The sequence below is a fragment of the Microchirus variegatus genome (assembly GCF_963457635.1).
Source record: "Microchirus variegatus genome assembly, chromosome: 16".
NCBI classification, from domain to species: domain Eukaryota; kingdom Metazoa; phylum Chordata; class Actinopteri; order Pleuronectiformes; family Soleidae; genus Microchirus; species Microchirus variegatus.
Genome location: NC_139817.1, coordinates 23,006,524 through 23,018,154, shown reverse-complemented (window position 1 = coordinate 23,018,154; position 11,631 = coordinate 23,006,524). Strand labels below are relative to the sequence as shown.

The 11,631-nt window shown below is 40.2% G+C and overlaps 1 protein-coding gene across 1 annotated transcript; it reads right to left on the bottom strand.

The window, feature by feature from the left end:
- Positions 1-230: 230 nt before the first annotated feature.
- On the bottom strand, positions 231-9,824 carry dgcr8 (DGCR8 microprocessor complex subunit). The gene is made up of 13 exons (XM_083903043.1): positions 9,018-9,824; positions 7,955-8,117; positions 7,279-7,421; positions 5,629-6,052; positions 5,348-5,545; positions 4,721-4,822; positions 4,410-4,508; positions 4,157-4,239; positions 3,939-4,039; positions 3,401-3,507; positions 3,092-3,219; positions 2,680-2,793; positions 231-1,994 (listed from the first exon to the last, which is right to left on the bottom strand). Exons 1-13 carry the CDS (start codon positions 9,696-9,698, stop codon positions 1,911-1,913), a joined length of 2,427 nt encoding a protein of 808 aa, XP_083759169.1. The 5' UTR covers positions 9,699-9,824; the 3' UTR covers positions 231-1,910.
- Positions 9,825-11,631: the final 1,807 nt, after the last annotated feature.

Below are 11,631 nucleotides of genomic sequence, written 5' to 3'. Positions count from 1 at the left end.
TAATGTCTCAACATAAGGCTACTTAAGTTTTTAAGTCAGTCTTTCCTTTGTTATTCAAGACAATACAACACTTGTGGGTTCTATTGAATAAAGAAGCTTTACCTTCATCAAGCTTGTTTTTCATCCTTCATTGAACGAATAAAGCGAATGAAAAAATCCCTTTGAGTCATTAGTCAAGATATTTTATTTCTGCATAACAAATATCACTGAAGTCATGGAGCTCAGGTTGCAATACATACTTCATTTTCTAGGCAACATTTCAAAAACAATTCATTGGTACAACTCGACAGCAACACATAAAAGCAGTATTTTCTTCTCCGTCTTCTCACATCCGACGTACACTTAGCGAGACTACACACGCGGCGTGGGAAAGCACATTCTTAAAGCAAGCTACAATATATCACAACTTAAAACTCCTGTGACCTAGTATGTTCTGTAGAAAACCAAAAGCACAGAGCTAACATTTGCCACAACGCACAGCAGTTTCCATTTTTGTGCCAGCATTTATGCATCATAATCATAATCATCATCGTCCTGTATTTGAAATGTTTCTACTGTGCAGTTGTGCAGCAAGGTTAAGTGTCGTCTATAAATGCATAAGACTGCATGTCAGCTTTGGTATACAGAGTTTCACCAGCTTGTGTTGGACTCAGCAACTTCCTCACATTTCTATCACGTCGGTGTGCCGGTTACATTTTGCAAGGCTTGTACTTGCGGTCAAAACAAAGATCGGCAAACGTACACAGACAACGCACACAATCCGTTTAGACGAGTCGTAGAAATCTGCATGTTTTTCCTCCAATTGCTCAGTCTTACTGGCTAAACAATAAATGCTTAAAAAAAAAGAAAGGGGGCGTTGTCCTTCCCCTCCCTGCTGAAGGGCGTTTTAGGTCCGATGTGTATAAACTCTGAGCCCTTCATGAAATGGATTAGCTAAGGCGACGTGTAGCCAAGTATTTTCTTCTTGTTTGCGTGGTAACTAGACAAAAGCGCATTAAAAGAGAAATCTATCTTCTACTCTTACAATACTCTGTGGCTCTGTGCTTTGCGACTGCAGCGTCGGCACGAGGGGCAGGACGCCATTTTGTTGTTGCCAAAGTGAAAGAAAGTTAGAAAAAAAAGGCAACAAATACACGGAATCGTCATCATTGTCATCCCCAAACAATCCAACATCAGTTATGTCTGTACCAACAGCATCATCAGTCAACGAAAACATCCGACAGGACACGAGTGCATGACAAAAGCTCGGAGAAAGTGATCACTTTCACGACGGTTTGTTTTTTTTCTCTCTTAAAATTCGTGCAAACCAAGACAGCAACTGTTCAAAACAGCATATTTTGTATTAAATTTCACCCAAAATATCCATATACAGCTACCATTTAAAATACCGTATAAACATGTAACGTTGTCTCCCAATTAAATGAATGGTATAAATACACAAGTATTAGTAGTCCCTTTCAAATAGTTGAAGCATGAACATTGACTGATGCTGGTACTGACTGTTAAAACGACACTTCGAAACAAAACCTACAAAGCGGTGTGTTTTTGTTTTTGCAGTCAAAAGAAGCATGCAGTTGTAGTTTTGACGTGGTTCATATTATGTTGTCAAGTCGTGTTAACTTCTCTGCACCCTGGCTGAGTTCTTTGCCTAGTGCTATAGTTAAGAGTGCATCTAAAGAGGTAGATGGTATTTGCTCTACGGTCTGTTAGTGCATTGAGTCCTACTCTTGTATCTACCAGCTGATCCATGTGAGTGAGTGAATGAAGGCAGGAAGCAAGCGGTTCATCAGCCTGGTCTGTGTGGAACTATATTGCCATTAGATCTCAGTGATGCATAATTAAGTGATGGTTGGTGTGTGTGTAATACAAGTCTGACAGTGACAGGGCTTCAGTGTCGTGGTTCAGTGACTTCAAACGTCCACAGTGCAGAGAGGCTCGCTCCCTGGCTGCGCAGACTCCATGATGGTCATCTTGGGCTTCTTCCTGGTTTCCTCCTGGAGGAGAAGCAACAACAAAAACAACCGCAAGCAAACAAATGTCACTTATTCTGACAGAAGCAAATGTTATCGTTTAGAACGAGGACCAAAAGCTATTAAAAACGCCTCAAGCACTCAGTTTTTAATCAGCCTTTATTTAACCAGATGAATCCCACAGAGATGAAGGAACTACAGCTGTAACTGAGAGAATCACACTAATTGGGACTACTTTAGATTTACTGGCTGCCCACATGACTTGCAGTAATTCATCTGGACGCAAACGACCATCTTTCTTTCAACGAGCTCTGTCTCGTGTCAATATTTCCAACAATGTACACAAAGTGAACCCTCCAGATTCTTAGTGATGGAATAAAAGATAAATGTGTCAAAGAAATCATCGGAGGCTGAGTAAATGGTACGGCTGACACTTATTTATGCAAGTTCACACAACTTTCTTTGCATCCATTTAATTTCAAATTGAGATACACTGATTAAGGTGCACTGCTTGACAATAAGCACGTTTGTGTATAATTTACCTTTAAATTATTCAATCTTATCAAATGGAGGGGAAAAAGGAAATTGGCTGCACTGACTTCTAAACATTGGTCACACCAAACCTTTATCGTTTGACTTAAAAGAAATGAGCAAACCTCAACTTTATCCACAAAAGTCTTCTGAATAAATGAATAAAAGGTTGGCTCACCCTGTGTTTGGCCAGTTTCCTCATTTCTTCTTGCAGTTTGTTCAAGATGTGCAGGTTTGGCTTGTTCTTTTTGGCATACTGCTGCAGCTCGATCACACTCTTGTCGGAGTTCTCCTGCAAGACATGAGTTGTGCTGGAATTCATGACCGTTCACTGGCTGCTTTCTGATGTGAGCAACATGCTAATTAACCGTTGCATCAAAAATGAACCAGCAGCTGCCAACAGAGCTGTTTTAAGGATACAAGTAATGTCAAGGAGATGGTTTAATTGCTGCAAAACAAATTCACAGCACCATCAACATCACACATATCCTTTGGACATACTTATCGCGCACACTAAATAATAAAGCCAGACAACAAACCTTTCCCATTAACTCAAAAGCCTCAGAGTGAGTACAGAAAACACTTCATACCTTCTTGACCAGCTTATTGCTCTCTCGGCCGTACATGCGCAGCAGTGAGCCCCAGTTCTTCACATGAGGATGAAGCATCTGCAAGATCTTCTGAGATGCTAGTTGCTTGCCAACCCTCTTGTTCTTGCCTGTTGTGACAGAAACATGTAGAACATAAGTCACTATAGGCCTCCTCTATTTCAGACAGTGAAGTACTGATTATTATCACAACAAGGAACACGGCATGGTCCATGAACTGACTTGTTTTCAAGAGGCGTACAGTATGTTAAGCATCGGTATCTTACATTTTGAGTGAATGGTTCTACTTACACCAACCACGCACAGTGTGTTTCCCACATGTCATCACATATTCACTCTTCTGGTTTTTCCCTGGGATCACCTCAAATTTAATGCTGGTGTCTCCCATTCCATGGTTTCTGAAAGAAAAAAACAATAGTTACGGATTAATCTGTTGATTATTGACTTGATTAATTGGTTGTTCAGCACAGTGAATGTCATAGAATGTCATAAAATGTTGTTCAGAGATTCCCAAAGCTCAAAATTACATTCTTAAATTTCACTTTAATGGTTTCTTTGCTATATGGCACCAAGAAACCAGAAAATATTCACATTTGAGAAGCTGAAAGATTAAAGAACTTGCTTTAATTATTTAAACGAATGGATTAATAGATTATCAGATGGTGGGTGAATATCTGTCTGTTCACACGCTGCAGACACAGTCGTCAGAAGCAACTTTGGGTGTCGGGCCCAGGGACATCCCATCCCTGACAACCCGATCTTGTATCATGAATATGCCATTTTATTTATACGTATTCAAAAAAAACCACAAATTCTTTACACCTCTTACCTTTTAAGGCACTCATGAAGAATCTGATATGGCGAAAGTAGTCCTGCTTTGTTGGTCAGCTCATAAACCCTGGAGTCTTCTATACTGATATGATTAAAATACTGACAGAGATAGAGCACAATGAATGCAATTACAAATGAAAAAAAACAACAAACAACAACTTAAACTGGTGTTGAACAATAATGAACCTTCAGGTAAGAACATGAACTAAGACAAACCTCCAGTTCATCACCCTCCATTGGCTTCTCCTCTGAGGTCTGCTTCACAAAGTCAGGGATAAGGATTTCCAGTGTGGCTCGAGCTGCAGCACACATCAGATTAGCAATTAGAGCAGAAGTATTTGCATATAAAACACAAGAACAACCTTCTGTGGTTGGCAAGAACTGGGAGAGGCCACAAAATCCTGGTCTATTTTACACTACTTTATGCTTTATACAAATCACCTTGATTATTACTGTGAAAAATTATTACCAGCTTTATTCTTGGCAAGTTTTTTACTGCTTGCAGTCCCTGTGCCGTAAGTCACCCCATCTATGACGACCGACGCTCCAAAGGGCTCACTTGGGTTCTCTGTGAGGCACAAACATCATGTTTATTTGATATGATTGTTTCGTAGAGGTTCATGACAAACTAGGGACTTTCATTTATGCGGCAACAGCAATAGTTCTGTACAAACTCATATACTACAACAAGGGAGAGTGTAAATTGTGTGTTTTTAAATCTTGATGCTTTTTACACAGAGACATTTTGCTGATGACACAAAAAAAACTCCAAAAACTTACCACATTCAAAAAAGTTGTAAACAGGTCGAACCTTAAGGACACGTTGCATATATTCGTGCAAGATGCAAACTTCAGATTTTCCATTGGGATTGATGACAAATTCTGTTCAAGAAAATATTGAAAACATAATACACCATTAAAAACAACAGATTTGCACTTGTTTAGTGTCACCAGAGTAGAGCTGAAATGATTATAATAATAACTATAACTATTTTGATAATCGATAATCGGTTTGAAGATTTTTTTCATGATTAAAACAAGATTTCAGATTATTTCAGCTTCTTAAACGTGAATATTTTCTTTGCTCCACATAAACAAAGGAACTATTAAAACTGAATCATTTTGGTTTGTGGCCAAAACAAGACATTCCAGAACATTGTCATTTCCAGGTTTGACGAACACTGATCAACGTTTTTTTAACATTTTATGGACCAACCGATTCATCGAGAAAATAATCGACAGATTAACCGATTATGAAAATAATCGTTAGTTGCAGCTCTACACCAGCGATCACGGAAATGCATTAAATTAAAATTCCAGCTTTACTGATAACAACGGTGGAGACAGGAAATGCCAATAAACGCATGATTTGCGTGAAACTGCACAAGTCTATATAGTGCGTGTTACCTTTCTTAGTGGGTGCATCTTGTACGGACAGTGTGATGAGTTTCTGGTTGGCTGGCAGGATCGGTCTCTCCGACTCCGCCTGCTTCCTCTTCATGTCTCTGTTGAACTGCCTTCTCTCAGCCCAGGTACGGAACTTCTTTACAGTCACTTGTTCAAAGTCAAAGCACTTTTCCAGGTATACGCGAAACTCTTCCAGGTCTGTGAGGAGCAATTCAGATCATTCAGAAGCAAAAAAAAAATCAAGAATTTTCATTGCCCAGTGTACTATTAAAAACTCTTACCAACTGACTCATCCTTGCACACTTCCACCTTGGCCTTGACTTGTCCCAAGGCTCCTTGGGCAAATTCAAAAGGACGGGGCTCTTTAACTGGCAGGCTGTTGTTAGTGGTACCATCTCCATCTGGACCACCATCAGTCAGAATGGAGGGAGCGCCATCTTCATGCTCCTCCGCTGCATCAGCACACTTTGCGTCTGCATCAGCACACTTTGCGTCTGCATCAGCACACTTTGCGTCTCCATCAGCACACTTTGCTGCTCCATCTTCACCATTAGCTGCTCCATCTTCACCATTAGCCTCCACACTGGGCTTGACTGGAGACTCGTCTGCACTAGGTATCGCCTCCCCGTTCAGCTCCTTCTCCTCGTGTTCCTTCATTTTCTTGTAATGTAAGCAAGGGATGCTGCTTGTGGGAGGGTCGTGTTTCTGTATCACAAAAAAGTTGGAACCAAATGTATTAGCAGTAATGCCACTGTGACTACAAGGCTGACTTATTCCTTCCTGACTTTTAATAGCTTCTCTACAAAACCCCAATAAACCTACAAAAGGCTTCCTTTATAATTTCTAAAGAGTAGACCATCTGTCACATATAAAGTTTTGAGAAAGAAATACAGTTATTTTAATTTTCACACAAACCCTTTTGAATTTGTCTGAATATAGGCCTATTCAGACGGGATTAGTTTTACATGGGGAGGTGAGGCAAAGTAATTATTTCCAGAGCTTTTCAGAGATTTTAGTCCCAACGTCCTACTGTAAGTGCAGCGACTTCAACATTGGGTAAAAAGATGTGGAACAATTACCCCAGGTAATACTAATCCTGTGTGAATAGACCAGCAGTAAATATATAGTAGTTTTCTCTGGATTTTCAAGCATGCATCGGCTCGCTATGTTGATGTGCGTCTTCACTTGTGATATCAAGAAGTAGCGTAGTACTCGCATGACTACGTAAAATTACATTACTCCACCTCCGCATGTAAAACTAATCCCATCCGAATAGGGCTAGAGACCAACAACATATTTATATTATCAGCACATTGGCAGGACATTTTTCTAAGAGGTCTACGGCAACACAAGACCCTAGAAATAATCAATAACCAAAGAAAAATTAGACAGAATGTAAGCAAGTTAAGACCAGTCTACATTGTCTAAATCTATCTATCTATCTATCTATCTATCTATCTATCTATCTATCTATCTATCTATCTATCTATCTATCTATCTTTCACACGCACAGTTCTCGAACCGAAGGTCAGATTGATTTCAAACTTGACAGGTGTCTTGCTACAGACACGACTAAGTGCAGTGCCAAGTTCTGAAGTTCTGTGGATAAGTGAAGCAAAAGATAGCGGTAAAAGAAGCACAGTGTCTTTCGCTCTCACCGCTCTACTCCCTCTCTCACTCACAGCACTGCGAGTGAGACACTGCACAGTGAAGCTAAGGCAGAGCACACAAGGTTCTGGAAGATAGAATAGGTTTCTGAACCAAAGTCCTTTCAACTAAGGTTTTCAGTTTCGGTTCAGAACCGTTACACCCCTTGTGGCAGGTAACAATTGTTTACAGATTACACTGAAGGACCCTGAAACCAATAATTATATCATGAAAAACACTGAAACTGTTCTTATCAGGGTTTTTTTTTTAGACACAAAACTTACCCTAATACTTCCAGTCCCGAGAAAGTAGGGTCTGGACCAGGTGACCACTCTGGTTTCTCTGTGCAGGTAGACTGGAATGCCTGAGTTATGGAATGTCATGATCCATCCATCGGGTAGAGGCTCAGTGGGTGGACGGCCCCGACCTGGCACATGATATATGTTTTAACATAGTTTCTTCATAGGATTAAATGTTGTACTTGTCAGTGTGTCAAGAAAAATGGCTACAATTACTCCTCAAATTTTGAAAAACAACATAAGATTACATGTTTAAAAAAAACCCAAAAAAACATTCGCCAAAACATTCATAATGACGTTTCATACCCACATTAACAGCCGATTACTGAGTGAGAAGTCACCACTTACTGCTTTTATTCTTCTCCCAGTCTGCTGAATATTTTATATATATATAAATATATATATATATATATATATATATATATATATATATATATATATTTATATTATGATAAAATCTAATCTGATGAACCGTGATACCACTTTGGAGGACTAGAACAAAGTGTGTTGTTCACTTGGGTCGTACAGATCTTACTATCTCTGCTAAATGACTTTCCTGAGGAAACCTTGGAATCCAACCATGTAGATACCTAATGTAAATTGTCATATTGTACCCAAAAGTCATATTCAAATGCAAGTTCCAGACAGATCCACCACTCACTCTTCAGGACAGTCTTAATTTTGGTCATCATAGGCTGAACACCTCCTTCACCATCTGACTGATGATCACTCTCCCCACCATATTTGTCCTCAGATGGGCGCATCTTTTTTGGGACCGGCATACCCTCCTCCAGCAGAGCGTCGACATCATTGTCAAATTCCTCCTGGAAGAATGAGTGGTTAGGGCTGGGAGAGAGGCACAGGTCACCAGTTTAAGGGAAGTTTCAAGGCTACACCTAAGAAGAACCTTCAACTGATGTGATGGATAAACCAAAGAGTCCATGGAAGAATAAGCAGAAATGACATGTTTGTGCACATCTGTGAATATCAAGTGAAATAACTGAACTGAACACATGGCATAATTTTTATAATTTAAATGTCACGTGTAGTATTTCAAACCTGTCGTTTGTAAAATATCCACCAGCATTAAATGGGGGTGAGGAAAAAAAAGCCACAAACCGCTCACGCCTCATTTTCAGCAATAAAAAGACAAAAACAAACAGAAGATGAACAAACAAATATGGGACATTTGATCCTGCCCTAGTTGTGCCTATTGATGTAGAAACGGTCTCTAGTGAACTTTTGTCCCCCAGCCCTTAAAGCTATTTTTTAATCCCTTATAAATTTCTTCCAATGTGTGCTTTTGCTGTTATTGCCATTTTTCATTGTAGCCAACAGCAAAGCTTTGTATGCAAGTTTGTGATCAATTTATTTTAGATCTAATAATGGTAAGGAAAGCCACATCACATTCAAAAGTAGCACAAAGCAAGCATGCAGGGTGACGAAAAAAGCAAATATGGAACCAAATACTTTTGAATCTATGGCTTTTTGGTCACACTGCAACTGGGGAAGTGGCACGAAACAGCTAAGAACTTGAACCATCACTTCTATACACCTACCATTTAGAGTGACCTGAAACCAACACTACATCGCCTTTGGCATAAAATACAGAGGTGATATAAGTGGTCTCAAATTGTTAAGATGATGGTGCATCGTTTTCATTTAACAGTGAAAGATGTGAAGATGATTATGACGAGCAATCATGCAGACAATAGTAGACATACCTCGTAGGAGTAAGTCACAGCGTCGTCATCTGCTTGCTCCTGCTGAACTATACCCTCTGACTTAAAGCCTCCATGCTCCCCGTTGTCATCATCCATGAAGTTTTCGTAGTAGTCATCCAACTCGTCTAGGACGGCAAACTCTACCTTGTTTTCGAGGTCTGCTTCAGGTTCCTCTGAACTTTGGCCTACATTTCCTGCACTAGAGCTACCCTCAGCTACCTCCTGCTCACTTGAGTCATGCAACTCACCATTCAGACCATCTAAGTCATCCTCACTTCCTCCCTCCTGACCTACACCTGTGTACAGAACCTTCCGGTCTTTACTATTGCTGCTTTCAGTGAAGCTCACGCTGATCTTAACATCTCTGAGCAGCTTTAGGTCTGGTAGAAACGTGGTAACCGGGGGTGCGTGTCGGGCTGTTCGTGGGCAACGCGGGTTGGGACTGGCCTCGTCTGAGAGGTGGCTACAGAAAGTGAGTGAGCCCTTGCTGAGGAGCTGCTGTGGCTTGGCTTCCCCGTCCCCTGGGGTGTATGTGTATCCATCACCACCAGAGCTAACGTCCATTACCTCTGCGTCACTGGACGTTTGCAGGGGAGGTGGTGGAGGTGCTCTGCCCTCATCTTGATCAAAATCATCAGGTGGCTCCAAGGGGAGAGGGGGTAGAACATCATCTATCTCCATTTCCTCGTTGTTAGCAACTAAAACATATACTACTAAGTTATAGTTTATGCTAAAAAAAATCTGACCTATTGAGACACTTCCTTCTTATATAAACACAGAATTCATGCAGAAGCACATCCCTGAATAGACCACGTACCAGAAGAGAATATGCTAAGCTGACTACATTGTTCTTTTCATTAATGTAGACAGCTTTCAGAATCACTGTCTCAATTATTGGAAATCACAATGCATTCAGCTTAATATGGAATCGGGGGCACTGATCATCCTCCACTGGGATCTTCTGAGAGCTATAACAAAAGGAACAGAAAGAATAAATCACGGTTAGTTTATGATTTGTGGCGTGGTTTGAACGAACATTACTGTGATCAATAACGTTGCTATATAGCCAACTAGAAGTCGACTGGACATTACATCTGAGGACTATTGCTTAAACACATAATAAACATTTGCCCCAATTCAAATCTCAAGCAAATGCGAGGAGTAGGTCCTCGTTATAGTGCATCTATTCCGCTAGCAGCTGCACAGCGGGCCCCTAATGCCTGTGGCAGTGAGCTAGCAAGCAAACGTCGGGATGTACAGACATGTATATACGTGTGCAGAAGCGGTCAGCAAGGCCAAACCCGGCCAGGTAGAAGATTAAATAAATACTCACTGATAAATACACCGCGGCTGTCTCCTACTGGGAACCTAACTAACGTTCTAAATTATTTTAATTTCGTAGTGCCGCCATAAGGGCTCGACAGCGGGGCCGCCATCTTGAAGAAAACCACAGCGGAAAACCGACTGAGACTCCGCCCCCCACTACCGGCGTTTTCTTGACTGACGGATCATCGGGCCAATCACAGCGTCGCTGCAAGTCAACGTTCAGTCAATTCAACCAATCAAATCCTTTGCCATGTTTTGGTTGACGGGCAACGCATAGAGCAAGTATTATTATTATTATTTTAAATAAAGTAATCTATTATATTTTTTACACTAAATGTGCACTTTTCAAGTCATACTTTATGTAGAATCCGGCCAGTTTTGTGGACGTTGCTTTGATAACCATAAAGATAATAAACTAGAGTGAAATATTAATGTCAGTTTCTCTGTATTAAAAGTTTGTGTTGATATTTAAAGTCTAAATGTTGACTTTTTAGGGCAGTCACTCCCAGAGACTAGGTCAGGAGACACAGATGAGTTGCAAGAATATATTTTTTGCAGGCTTTTACTAAATATTTCTATTTGAATTGTTTGGATTACCTATTCAAATCTGGTGATAAAATGGCAGTAAATATAGTCAGTAATGCACAAATATGTATTGTGAATTGGGTCACTCATAATGGTTTGTCATCTTGTGGGCCACATTTTGTTGTCATCCGTGTTCATGAGGGTAAAGACTCTGGCTCCCTGCAATTTCTAACAAGCTCAAGTATAACATAAAATACATCATATCAGTGCAATAGATATGTGGCTATGAGCATTTAAGCAACTTCAATATCCAAACTTGCCAGGTGGGGTCACTAACTAACAGTAGTATTTCTGGATTAGTGCACAGTAGCTCCGCTAATGGAACAGAAAGGATAGAGATGTCTCCTATCTCTGTTGGTTTAATACAATAAGACATTATACTGGCTCTTAACTTCAGTCCATGACCCTATTTAAAAAAATGGAAAGAAATGAATGTGCAGTGGCTACACACACAGCACATTAAAAGCCTTGAAAATTGAGAAACTGCATTCACAAGTCAACAGTGGGTTCTTCTGCATTCAGACATAATCTGAAGAGTGATCATAACCCAGGTGATACATGCATGCATCCTCCATGAGAAAAATAGGTCCAGAATGAGATATATATATAGATATATATATATGAACTGCTTTTAGCTAATACACATTTACACAAAGCTTTCTCTTGTTTTGAGTTTATAAACGATAAATTACAATCTTTATTG

Bases quoted from the DNA above. Each gene is read 5' to 3' on its own strand.
- dgcr8 (XM_083903043.1), bottom strand. From the start codon at position 9,698: ATGGAGATAGATGATGTTCTACCCCCTCTCCCCTTGGAGCCACCTGAT. The intron at 7,422-7,954 runs GTGAGTGGTGGA...ATCATGTGCCAG, and splicing joins AATTAAGACTGTCCTGAAGA to GTCGGGGCCGTCCACCCACT. The intron at 6,053-7,278 runs GTAAGTTTTGTG...TTTGTGATACAG, and splicing joins TCGGGACTGGAAGTATTAGG to AAACACGACCCTCCCACAAG.